Source organism: Caloenas nicobarica, chromosome 10, assembly GCF_036013445.1.
Source record: "Caloenas nicobarica isolate bCalNic1 chromosome 10, bCalNic1.hap1, whole genome shotgun sequence".
NCBI lineage: Eukaryota > Metazoa > Chordata > Aves > Columbiformes > Columbidae > Caloenas > Caloenas nicobarica.
In genome coordinates, this window is record NC_088254.1 from 6,730,831 (window position 1) to 6,744,302 (window position 13,472).

Consider the following 13,472-nt stretch of genomic DNA (forward strand, 5'->3'; position numbering starts at 1 on the left):
AAGTGGTGTCCTGCGGTATGAAAATACTTTGAAAGCTGCTGACACGGAGCAGTTGGGAACAGCAGCGTGATCCCGCGGCTGCTGGTGCTGCTTTCCCCAGCAGAGCGCAGGGGCTGCTGTCGGGTTCCGGGGAGCAAATGGGAACTATCTGGGTACTACTCAGCTGCTCCCGTCAGTGCGTTTGATGTCATCTGCAGAAAATATTTTGAAGGAGGAGTATTTTAGCACAGTGAGTGCTGTGCTGAAAGTCTTCTGGTCTTCTAGTTTCTGTAAGAGTTACCTTATGGTTTTGGGCAGATCCTGAGCCCTGATGTCGGGCTGCAGTGAAACGGAGCACACAGTAGCACTGGAGGGTGATTCCCGTTTAAAAACAAGTATTCGGTTAGGGATTTAACAGCATGTAAAATGCAATGTTTGTAAGAGTGGACATGACTACTTGAAAATAGTGTTAAGCGTACAGCTGAAGTTAAGCTAATGCTTTATAAGACAGTATTAGATGTGGTTTTATGTGTTGTCACAGTCTGGATAGCCATAAACTGGATGAAATAAAAAGTCTCTGAATCAACAGGGCATCTTGTGAATGGATTTGGGTTCCTCGCAGGAGATGAAGGGCGCTTCTGCTTGTTAGGACATCACAGCTGGACACAGCAGGAGTTGTGTTTGCGCTCCTGTTTGGACTCAGCCTGTTCAGCAAAAGTGACGTAGCCTGATCCTAGCACCACTGTGGCAGAGAAAGTGCTTTCTTGGGATTTTTTGGTTACCTACCTAATGCGTACGATCTGTGTGTGTGTGAGCACATGCAAGCGTATGTAGAATGTGGACTGCTGGTCTTTGATACTGTCGAGCACTGCCTGAGCACGGTCCTGTGCAAAGAGACTTGCTCGCAAAATGACTGCACCACATACTCCACAAGCAGCCAAAGAGCTTTTCCTGAGCATCTTAAGAAGTCCCTTCTTAAATCCATGCATTTGGGTGGGAAGGTGCTGTGATCTAGAGATAGATGCAGAGAGTTTTGTCACACACTAAACTGAATGCAGTAGGTATGTTTTATATGTATGAAATTCAATTTAAAAAATTGGGGCTTTTGTATCATGTATCTTCTAGGCTGCACAGACTCCTTTGTTTTTTGTAAGCTGACTGCAATGCTGCTGTATTTTCCTCCTTTGTTTGTTCTGTGGTAGCTAAAGCACAAATGTGTACTGATAATTCGCTTTGAATTCAGATACGTGGATTTTGGATTTCTCGTGTAAAACACAGTAGCCATTTACCTTGTCGCTTCTCTTTCGGATGGGCCCGTCATGTGAACTGGATGGCACGATGGTGGCCCCTCTGCTAAAGGGGTTGCGTTCATTGTCAGGCAGGGCAAACTTGAAAATTACCTTTTATGGCCTCACAGGAATAAGATTGGAAGAAACCTTCCTGGTGTTGTATTAGCTCTTTGGCCAAAATGTGAACTCTCCTATTCTTTTTGGCTTTGAAATGCTGATTCTAGCCTTCTTGTGGGTTCTTAAACACCTTCTCAAATGACCCATTTTAATAACCCAAAAGCTATTATATAACGAGCAGCCATAATTTAGTCCAAAGCTCTAGGGGACCCGTGCAGTTCAGCAATGAATAGTTAATGCAGTATAATGTTTAGCAGGTTATTAGTTTTCACTGTACAAATGCTGATCAGGGAATGCTTTTATAAGGTGTTTAAAAGAAAATGTAATTAACTGGTTGCGTGCTTCTGTTGCAGCTCAAATTGAAATTATTCCATGCAAGATCTGTGGAGACAAATCATCAGGAATCCATTATGGTGTCATTACATGTGAAGGCTGCAAGGTAAGCTTCTCAAATATTAAGTCTTAAAGCAGCATTTATCCTTTTGATAGTGATTATTTTCCTTCCTTTTTTAAAGAGCAAGCATTGTGCCAAAGTTGGATCGGTGGCTTCCATTTCAAAGAATATGAAATCAGATGGGGATTCTGAAGCAGTCGTTTTATTTGGGTTTTAAATAGGGCATTTTTGTGACACACGCGCATGCACACACATACCCCTCTACCCCATCTCCCTAGATTTCAGGACAGACTTCAAAAGTGATGCAGTTGTGCTGTGTGTGCTAAGCGCTCTGTCTGTGAATGAGCAGAAGAGGTACAGAAAGATGATCCACTTGTAACACACCACGAGGAATCCGTTCTGTGTATTCACTTGAGAGGGAGTTTGTGGCTTTCTTGACTCTCCCTCTCCATTTTTGCTTTGTACATTGGTAAGAAGCTGTGTCGAAATACCTGAGAGCTCTCCAACTTCTCAGTTTTCTTTTGTAATCTACTACAGTTACAAATCTATTCTGCTTGGTGTGGAAGATGAAGTTGCACAAATAGCACGTGCTACCGGTGTTCAGCACGCTCGGGTTGTCCTGCAAGCAGTGGCTGTTCCTTGCAATGCAACTATTGCTGTGTAAGGTTTAGGCTTTGGATTTTGTCCTAGATTTGTACCTTCAATAACTCTAGTAAACAAGGCTTACATTGGAAGCATTTATATTTTGTGTAGTTTGTGTCTCACAACCAAGAATTAAATCAGACAATGCTAACGCTAGGCCAGAGCACTGTGAAGCTCATCACCCCTTCTATCACTGGTGCAGAATTACAGCGCTAGCTCGGGATGACACGGTGTGCTCAGCTGTGCCCTGACTTGTTGTTGTCTTCATGTAGGTGCCTGTTGCAATCTCTTGCTGATAGGTTTTCCACCGTTAATCCACACTTCAGGTGTGAAGAATTTATGACAATTTTTAGTCTGCTCTCCTGCCATGCTTGAAACTACCACGCATCTTCAAAAAGTAACTTCCTTGCTTTCGCGTTAAGGAGATTTCTTTTGTGTTTTTCCAAGGAAGATTTTTGTGTTTTCATTAACACATTCTCTCAGTCTCATGGAACTATGGGTAAGAAAGAAGGGGAAAAAAAAAAATCTAAGAATGTTTATAAGGGACAGCACCTTCTGCCCTTTTTAAGTGCTGTTGCTTTGGAAAAGGCAAGAAATGCACTCAAAATGCATTGATAATAAAGTGGTTACTTTTTTCAGCTTTATGTGGTTGAGCAGCATTTATCAAACTTCAGCTGTGTGAAGTGGCAGACATTTGCAGTGAGAATTCTGCTGTAGACTGTCTTGTCAAAGAGCTCAAGGTCTGTAATCCTTCGATGGTCTGAGACCAGTATACCCGAGCAGAGAGTGCCTCAAGATCCGTGACCAACATCGTTGTCAACAGACTGACGTTAGGATAACACTAGCGGCTGTGCAGAAAACAGGCCTTTGTCAGCATGGCTTGTTGCAGAACAGGAACAGGCTGCCAAAGGAAAGGAAAGGAAAGTCACCAGCCCTATTATCTTCTGCTTCATCTTCCTGCAGGTCTTTGGCTTCGCCTTCTCAGAAGTCCTGCCTGAGAAAAGCCCCTACCAAAGCAGCAGGACAGCTGCATGCAGGAGGGAGCAACAGAGTGCACCGTGCTCACAGTCATGTTAGTTAGTACCGAGCTGTAGGCTCTTGCCACTGTGGGTAAGAGACAGACATATGTATCAAGAATGCCTCCATCAGAGCCGCTGAAATCCATTGGAACCTTGAGAGCAGAGCGTGCGTGAATAAGTAGAACAGTGGCCTAATGAATGAAATTAGGCATTTTCTCCTTCTTTTGGAGTAGCAGTATGTAAGTTTTCTAGCCACACAATTTCAGGCAGAATTTTAAAGCCAATGAATGTATCAACTTAGTTAACTAAATTATTTCCTCTTCAGGAGGGAAATAACTCTGAAGCTCACTCTTCTTTAATGCCAGAGCCCAGATGACCTGCAGGTAGTGTCAGATAGGGGAGTGCTAGTGGGCACAGGAAGAGTTTAAACGATCATGGCCTAGACGGCGTTCAAAATGTCCTGATGTAGCAGAGGGATTGTGTTTGTGCTACGCTCTTCCACAGTAATGTCAACAAAGTCTCACCCAACAGAACTATTTTGGCTGGTGAAAAAGTTGGCATAGCTTGGCTTCTGCCAAATGAGCCAGGTGTGTATTGGTATGGGGTTTTTTTCCCAGCTTTTCTGTGGCTCTGATCTCTGCAGGTTTGAGCATGCTTACATTGCTCTTCACGTTACGCTGAACTTTCTTTTGTAAAAAGTACTTTGCTACAAGGAGCTAGTTCCCAGTCCTGGGCTTCGATTCCTGGAGCTGATGCCCTGCACTGACAGTCCCAGAGAAGCCGGTGAGGTTCTGCAGACCCATCTGTGTGCAGCAGACGGCAGGAGCAGGGCCTGAGCCGCCGAGCCGCCCGCTGAGCCGGGCCTGCCGGGAGCCGGCTGCAGGCAGCGCACGCAGCGGCCAGCGGGGATGTTCTCCGCTCTCACGGCTTTGCACTCCAGTGGGAACTTCAGTGTTACCTAATAGTAATGTTAACTTAAATGTTACTGTATAAATACTAATCACCACCGGAAATATAATTTATTTAAAACCCGAAGTGAAGGTTCAGTTGCAAAGACCTACTTTGCAATCTTAATCTGTGTCTTGTATGAAATCACAGACAAGCTCTTGTCAAATTGACTTTTGCTGGTCCTGTTGTTCTTCTACAGGTTTACGACCTTTGTGTTTCACATAATTGAAAGTTTTCTGGCCAGTTTTTTGTTGTTGTATTGCATTTCACATAACTAGAATTGAAAATGTGGAATTAAGCCAATTAGTGTTTCTTGAGAGGTTTTAATTTCCTACCTTGCTATGATGTTACTGGCTGCTTTTATGAAGTCAGGGGCTGTGTTTTGCCCAAACAACATTGAGTACTCCCAACCCATCAACCTATTTATTTAGCTGCATTTGAATCTGCCTTTAAAAACTAAAATTTAACGGCCCCTCCTTTTCTTCTCCCCTAGTGAAAAAAAGGACTTTTTAGCCAGGCTCTGGTTTATGCTTTATTTAGGAGGGCTCCTGTGGCATATTATTTTTAAAAAACAAACAAACAAAAACAAAAAAAAACCCCAAACACCAGCTAAAAGCGTTTTTTTTCTATCTGACCATTGCTGATACCGTGTATGCAACACATAGTGGGGGAAAAGGGAAGATGAGATTAATCATATAAGACTTTACTCAGAAGCATGGATGAAGAAAGACATAGACTGTACCACGATTCAGAAAGAAAAGTTAATTCTCCCGTGTATGACAGGAAATACTAGTATTGTAGTAGCACTACTGAAAAAACGAGTGTCTGTGTGGATACTTGTTCAGCTGTTGTGGGAGCCCGTTAACAGCCTTTGCTCTGTGATCTGGACTTCGCTGAGTGAGGAGCTGCTTTGCAGACGTGCGTGTTCCTTTCTCAGAGCTGAAACTTTACTCAGCCCAGCATTGTCAGAAAAGACCTGGATGCTTAAAAAGGACAAGCAAAGCATTTAGTTTGAAATGAAGTTTTTGTTAATGAACTATATATTTTCATTTGTAGAGGCAGTTACCTGCTTTTGTTCTCAATAGTGTCAGTTCATGCCCAGCTGGCTCACACGTGCCTTAGTGTGATCCCTCTCTTTACTTTACGCAGTTGGTCTCGTAAAACCATCCGTGCAGGGCATTGCTGGGCGTTTCTCATGTTTTCAAAGGTTTACAGGTACTGGCTTCTGTCTCTTGTGTTTTTTAAGACCTAAGATGGTCTCGTTCATTTTAACTACAAGGAATGTCCGTGTTCGTTACTTCAGAAAACAAGTCGTGTATTGTCACTTCCCATCTCACATTCCTTTTGTTCATTTGTTTCATTCATTCACTTTCTTTACTAGCCAATTTTTCATTACGCTGTTGAATGTGGAGTGTCAATTTGGTGTTGCAAACTTTTTTCTCGAATTCATGATTTGAAGTTTTTTTAATTTTTTGCCTAGCCAATTTTGAGCAAAACACGTCAGAAAGGAGATGAGCCGTGTTACAGAAAGGGCTACTCAGAAGCCTTGTATAACCTGATATGCACTATCTCACCCCGGTCTTTATTACATATGTAAAACTGAATGCTTTTTCTCTGTTTTCAGTGGCACTAGAAGTTTGTTATCAAATACTTAATTAGCAAAGCTTATTAAGCAATATTATTGCAGCACTCTCTTCCTTTTACAGCTAAAATATGTGCTCATTGTCATAAAAGAGTTAAACATCCAGTTTGAGTGTTTGCCTTTCATGACAGTGTATTTTTCTGATGTTTCTTTGAAGAAAATTTGTGATCGTTCGCTTTAGAAAACAGTAAAAGAATGACACCCCCCCAACTAATAGTTAATTGCTCAGAATATTGCAAAATGTAATGATACGTGGAAGTCTTTAAGTATTAGCCATAAATCATGGGATTATGAATAAGCCTTTGTTGTCACAGGCTTGCATACAGTCATTCCAAACCGTCTGCCATTAGGATGCAGCAAGGCAGCTGTCAGCTGTTTTCTTGTAATTAAACAGCCAATGAGCAGCTAATTAAGACATATGTGTATACAGAAGTGGAAGTGGGTATGTTAATGAACTGTAGGAATCAATTCATTAAATGGAAATTTGTCAAAAGACCAAACATGAGCTCAGCATTTGAGGCAGCGCGGCGGTGGCGGGGGAGCCTGTGCGCCGCCGTCGGGGACACGGGGCAGCGCAGCGGGCTTTTCCCTGCCAAGGGCCGAGTTAGACACAAAGCTCCGGGACACCCAGCCGCCGAGCAATGAACGTATTGAAACTATCAACAGATTTCGTGAAGAACTGCTATTTACATTTCAAAGTTATTTTTTAACAAGTTGTTATTCAAACTGACTTGCAGATGAAAAGTTCTTGCGCCCCTTTTTTCCCAACCTCGATTTCTTGGCTGCATATGAAAACCCATATATTGTGTTGTATATAAACAGGAGCCTGAAATGCAGAGGTGTAGCTACGGCTTGTAATCTGCTCTGCTCTCCTTCTGGCACTGCGTTAATACGTCTACAGAAAAAGGGAGCCATGCAAAGCTCAGTGCCGCCTCATCAGCATCAGCCGCATCTTTCGAGCGACGTGAGGAGCAGGCCGAGCTCAGGCAGCGCTCCCTGCTGAGACCTCGCCTCACAGCCTGCCGGCCCTGACAGGGTTTAGGGCAGGAGGAGTTTCGTTTGTGTGCTCGATCAAGAGGGATCCACTCTGTCTGTGGCCCATTACGCAATCGTCCGAATGTGAAGTACTGGTTGGGAACATGTCTGCAATTATGAGCATGTGGCCTGGGCTGGTTTGCATAATGCTTGAATGTATACACGTGTACCATGTACGCATCCACCTCCTCCTTCCTGGGGGAAAAATTATAGCTAGCTCTGTGCCTCTGGCAAAGGCAAGGAAATAGAACAACAGAATATAGCGTCTGTCCTCCTCCTAATAAAAGGGGAAAAAAAACAACCTAGGAAGATACTGTATTTACTTACAGAAGGCTCCTGCAATAGGGGCTTCCCCGCATGTCTTATACTGATATGAGAGCCCAAGGACCACCAGAAGGTTAGAAAACTCACAAAAAAATGATGACAATGTAGGAGAACTTAGAGAGTAAAAACCCCTCAGTTTAACTTCGTTGTCAGTTCAATTCCAAATCTCAGGTATATATATTTCGGAGCTCTGAACAAGTTTAGATTCATCTCTGAAGTTTGAAGCAAGATTTGGGTTTGGTTTTTGTTCGTTTGGTTTTTGTTTAGATACTGTTGATGTTTTCAACATGCCTACGTAACATCGTAGGGTTTGTTTTTAAAAGCACTCCGCTACATCTCTGGTTTGTAAAGTGCAAGTGCTTTTAAAGGCCCCAGTTTCAGGCAGTTCTGCTGCTCTATTGAAAATTTAGCTTCAAGCGGTAACTTAGCTGATATATTGTACACTAAAATGTACTGAGCAGCTGCGTCTCTAGAGAAGATCTGAAAAAGCAAAAAGACCAGTATTTTCTCCATTATAATACTAAAAATAATCCTCAGCTTGACAAGAATATTCTTAATAAAGAGAAATATGCCAAATTGGCAATACAGACTCGGTATATGTCCCAGGTAAAGGAAAACATATAGGCCTTTGAGGTTATTGGGCCAGGTTCATTTTACATATTCGTGACTTTCAGCATCTGGATGGTGGTAAATTCCATAGAGTTAGGTGTGAGCATGTCATTCAGTGCAACTGCGGAAGTGTTTGGAGCACTGACGTTTTACAGGACCGATAATGCGGAGATGCAGAACCTTTATCAGGAAGTGCCGGGTCAGTCGATGTCTAATGCTGTTTTTCTAGTGAATGGCACAGCACTTGCACGTGGACTTGCTCTGGAGTGATGGGCTGCACAAAGGGAGCCAACAGAACTGGAAATGAAGCTCTCTACCCACCTAAGAGTTGGTTCCTCCAGAGGGATCAGTCATGATACTGGAATGGTAGAAATTTCCATGGTATTTCAGGTCCTCTTTAGGGTGAAATGCGCTCAATCCCAGCTCAATATGTGCAACACTTTCAGTGACAATCACCTCACTATTGACAAACATTAAAACAGTTGAAGGTTCAATCATATGGTAACAAAGACCAGAACAAACGGGGGAGAAACAGTGTACAGGAAAACAGGATTAAAGACAGGCATCTTCAGTTTCCTCATTTCTTTATACTCTGTGTTTTCCTACTAAAGATTTAATAGAAGGGGCATAATCGACGAAGGCTGGTGCCCTCCTTATAATACGGAGCGGGAGGCTTTACCGCCGTGTTTTGTCAGGTTTCTGTCTGCAGCAACTCTGCTGGGAAGTCTCTTGTCAGGCAGAAACCCCGCCTGTTACTTTTTTCACCAAGTGTCTGGGCAGAGTTTGCATGTGCCGAGGGACTCCAGAATCTGGCCTTTCAATAAATAAAAAAATTGGTAAAAGTCCAGCTTTAATTAAAAGGTGCCCAGCCTTTCTGAGGAAGTATTTTCTTTGCAGTGCTGTTAAATTAATCCATTATGTGGCAACATAAAACTAAAACACTGTGCCCACTGATCTCAGATGCCTCTGTAGAATGACTACATCTTCGCAGAATCCTTGTGAAGTAGGTATTACACACGCACCAGCTTATGTTTGGACAGTCTGTGGCAAAAAGCTGAAATTAACTTCAAAGCCAACAGCTGGCACGGTGGTTAACGACACGCAGCGTGCTGATGGGGAGAGCAAAGTGGTAAATCCCGCGGAACCTTCCAGCGCCAACTTGCTTTGGAAGTGGGTCTACCCGTTGCAGTTGACTCAGAAAAGAGAAAATACATAAAATCTCTTTCAGCTTCCCCCCTCCTTAAAAATCTAAATCCTGCACCGAGTTAAACAAAACGTCGGTTATCAGCATCAAACCAATTATGAAAACAGCATTTAAAAAATTTGTTCTTTGTAAAAGGAACTGCCCGGCATCATGCTCTGTATTTTTGAACACACACGTGTTTTTTATGAACGGTTTCCTACTAGCCACTGGTTTAACAGCCTCTTGAGTTGTATTTTGCAATTCTGTTACAGGGCTTTTTCAGGAGGAGTCAGCAAAGCAATGCTACATACTCCTGTCCTCGTCAGAAGAACTGTTTGATTGACCGAACTAGTCGAAACCGCTGCCAACACTGTCGGTTACAGAAATGCCTTGCTGTGGGGATGTCTCGAGATGGTAAGCTCTGCTAACACAACGCTTAATTGCAAAAAGTAAAACAGATTTTAGCATTCTCTGTGTTCAACTAAAACAGCAGAAGATTTAAAAGTTAATTATACATCAGACTGATAGTTGAGATTGAGTGGGTTTTAAATGTTGCTATATGTTCACAGAAATATATAAAAATCAGGGCATGTATGAAGCTCTTGGATTTATTTTTTTTCCTACTCACCTATTATAGTTCCCAGTTAAGAGCTTTGCCTCCGGTCACTTTTTGAAGATGCAGGTTTTAGTCGAACGTTAATACTTTCTCTATGTGTTCATTCCAATTTAGGTGACATACGACAGTTGCAGGTAACCCTGATTGCCATACTGGTACAAATCAGAACTGTTTCACAATACAGAGAAGTTTAAACGTATATGTAATGAATAATGGAAAAAACTCAAAGAGAATAGCGCAGTGTTGTTTTCATAGCATTCTGAAGAAAATGTGTTCCAGTGCTGTTAACATTAAGGTCAAAATTATACCTAATGACAAAAACCCACCTCTGTAAAATGGAAGTTGATGTTACTCAATCAGAACTGGATCTGCAACTGATATTTGCCCACGGCCCCCACAGATGTAGCGAAGCTGCCGTCGCTTCCCCAGTTTGAAGCTCTGACTCAGTTTTTTCCACAGTGACAGCAGCGCTACGTGTTCTACCAATACATATGCAGTACTCTTTGTACATGCGGCCCCATTCAGGAAATCATTTTCAGATTCCATTTACTTATTGAATTACATTGTCTTTATTTTTTTATTGGGCCTAAAACTAAAAACCTGAAGCAGCTGATCATGTCCCTCCTGGTTTCCTGTAGAAAAGTACAACGTAGAAGTCACCTTCCTAAACGATGAGGCTTTTACAGCTGATACAGGTCCCAGAAATCACATACCATGTTTCTTAGGCATTCCCTGGATGCGCCAAACCGGTTGCTTCAGGCTTACGCTTAACATTAGTACTTCTCAAAGTCATAATAATTTCCTGGAGAGATACATACACACGCTTGTGCACACGCACACACACACATGTATCATTTTAACAATTATTCACCAGGTAAACATTTTTGCTTGTCCCAGTAAGCTGCACAGAAAGTGGGTACTGTGGTTCTTCCCACGTGCTTTCGCCAAGAAAGCTCGTTTTTGGTACTCTTCGAGATAACCCTACGTGTTTATACCTAACTCCAGGTTCACTCTGCAGTACGAGCGAATATATAGCCAGTAGGAATTGGCCAGTTCATCTCAGGCCAGTGTAGTCTCGTTTTAGCTTCTACTTTCCTAGGTAGGATTTGAATGCTGAAGAGATGCATCCGTCAACTTCAGCGGATATGCAAGAGAAAACATTCTTGGTATAGAAGTGGAAAGTTCATGATTTAAGCTAAAACAGTGATTTCTAATGGTCCGTTTAAGTAGCACGTTAAAATGGTCCTTCTAGAGCTGCAGCTATGTTACGTGTAAGTGACAGAAGGGATTCTTGGGCCTGCCCATCCTACTAATTTGCCTCTTCTACTGTGTCCTTCTGTGTAGTATTTCAAGACCCAAGACAATTAAAATGCAGTAGTGGATTTATAGAAATGTAATATATTGTGTGTCTGTGTTCCAGCTGTAAAGTTTGGTCGAATGTCAAAAAAGCAGCGGGACAGCCTATATGCGGAGGTGCAGAAACATCGAATGCAGCAGCAGCAGCGAGATCATCAGCAGCAACCAGGAGAGGCAGAACCACTAACACCAACATACAATATCACCACCAATGGGTTAACAGAGCTACACGATGACCTCAGTAATTACATTGATGGGCATACCCCTGAAGGTAGCAAAGCAGACTCTGCAGTTAGCAGCTTCTACTTAGACATACAGCCTTCTCCAGATCAGTCGGGTCTTGATATTAATGGAATCAAACCAGAACCAATATGTGACTACACACCAGCATCGGGCTTCTTCCCTTATTGTTCTTTTACAAATGGGGAGACGTCTCCAACTGTGTCCATGGCAGAATTAGGTAATGAGAGAGAAAAGCTTCGTTGTAATTGTCTTAATAGTACCCTTTGGATTGCAGTGACACCTTTAGCCAGGTGACAGCCAGAACGTGGCCTCAGCACAGCTGGGAGCATGTACGAGTGTTCCGTGCAGCGCACAGTGCCCTGCTCGGGTACGCGGTGAGCACCGCACGGAACTGGGCTGAAACCCCCAGGAGCTTGTGGTTGATCAGCTCTAGTGGTGTGGCTTTTGGGTCCAGACCTTGTAACAGAACCCTTTCAATACTGATTAACGAGCTGATATTTAGTGCTGAGCAAACAGACAGAGATTTCTTTATTTGCAGATTATTTGCGAACGTTTTACCTTCTTATTACCTTAATACGTTTTTTTTCCTAACAAAAAGTGATGAGGCTGATTTTCTTCTGCTCTTCACCTGTACCTGGGAAACAGAAAACCAAAGCACCAGTCTAATCTGAGGGTAGCTCTCCTTGCTGAAGAGAATCTGGCCCCAGATACTTCAGAAAATTTCTGAATGTACCAAGATTTGATAATTTCCCTAAGAGCCTTATAGTGACCATACTAATTAGCACATTTTACTTTAAACTCTTCCCTGAATGATTACACCAGGGCTGAATTCTACAACCATGACTTGTCAACATCTGAGACTCGAGTTAGAGTGCGCTGTGTGAATTGGTTACAAGCAAACTGGAACAGGACATTAAAGAAGTGGCTCTAAGATTCTGTTACTTCTGTAAGCAGTCAGGTGTTTAAAACCGTCATTTTGCTTGCTTAAGCAACACAGTTATTAATTACTCCATTACTGAAAACCTAAATATAGTTTGAAAAAACAGGTATTCCAGGTTAATTTTTTCTCTTTTTGCTAACTTTTTTTAATTAGAGGCAAGTATATGATGCTTCTTTTAAGAAATTTGGCAGAGATGAAGGGACAAGAAGGCTCACTTTTTAACATCCTTATGTTGCAGAATGCAGTTCTCTGCAATATGATTTGTTGTGACAGCCAAAATACTGCATCTGGCTTGAGTTCAAATAATTTCAGTTACAGATAAGTAAAAATGAGAAGAAAAATGAGGATAAAGGCTGCGTTACCAGCTTTGTCTCAGATGGTTTTAATATTCTCATGGGAGCTATTAAAAGATCTACATTAAATCCATAGAAAAAAAGACAGGACTTTTCCTTCCTAGGCCAGGTGTTGAGTTCGGAACACCGGCCTAAAATAAGTGTGTCATGTTGCTTACCTTTATTTACAGAGTGCTCACATTTAAACCCTGCAGAGCGTGATTTGAGTGCCCAGCACTGACATTGCCAAACAGTGTTTGAAGAATGTCTTCCAGACTAAGGTTTCAATTTAGAAAGGTGTGGCTCTTCAATGAAAGTATTTAGGTGTGTGCTGAAATGCAGTCCAGAACAGAAGCCGAGATTTGTGAACAACACAGTCATATTTCACCTTCTGCATCCTGCAAGGGCACAGGTACAATGCTGTCAGTTGCTGCTGCTGAGAGCAAATGTTTTAAGTACACGCTTGTAAAAAAAAATATACATATGAAATACATGAAAGCTACGATGACAACCAAAGTATAAACTACCTTATGTTCTACATTACTGGTTGCTCAGGTAGCACATGTAATCTGATTTTACCTCAGCTGTATGTCAAAGACTTCTCAGGTAGTATCTTAACATCGAACTATGAATGCAGTAAGGATGGTAACTAATCAGCCTGATTGGTCCAGCAGTTCAATTTGTGAAGAGTCGGGTTTGGTTGTTATCAAACAGAGTTTCACAGAAGCCCTAATGCCAACACCCCCATGTTGTTAATGGCCACCATTCGTGTCCATTTTAAGCCCTCCTTGCCAGTGGCCTGAC

At 42.3% G+C, this 13,472-nt stretch overlaps 1 protein-coding gene across 3 annotated transcripts in view; it reads left to right on the forward strand.

Moving 5' to 3' along the window:
- The window catches only part of RORA (RAR related orphan receptor A), a 375,086-nt gene that overhangs the window by 343,796 nt on the left and 17,818 nt on the right, over positions 1-13,472 (forward strand). For 2 of the 3 annotated variants that reach the window (XM_065641813.1, XM_065641814.1), the window contains 3 exons: positions 1,739-1,824; positions 9,454-9,595; positions 11,218-11,613. In XM_065641813.1, the coding sequence (XP_065497885.1) occupies positions 1,739-1,824; positions 9,454-9,595; positions 11,218-11,613 (624 nt within the window). The remainder of the gene's footprint in view (positions 1-1,738; positions 1,825-9,453; positions 9,596-11,217; positions 11,614-13,472) is intronic. The other variant, XM_065641815.1, reaches the window with a different exon arrangement.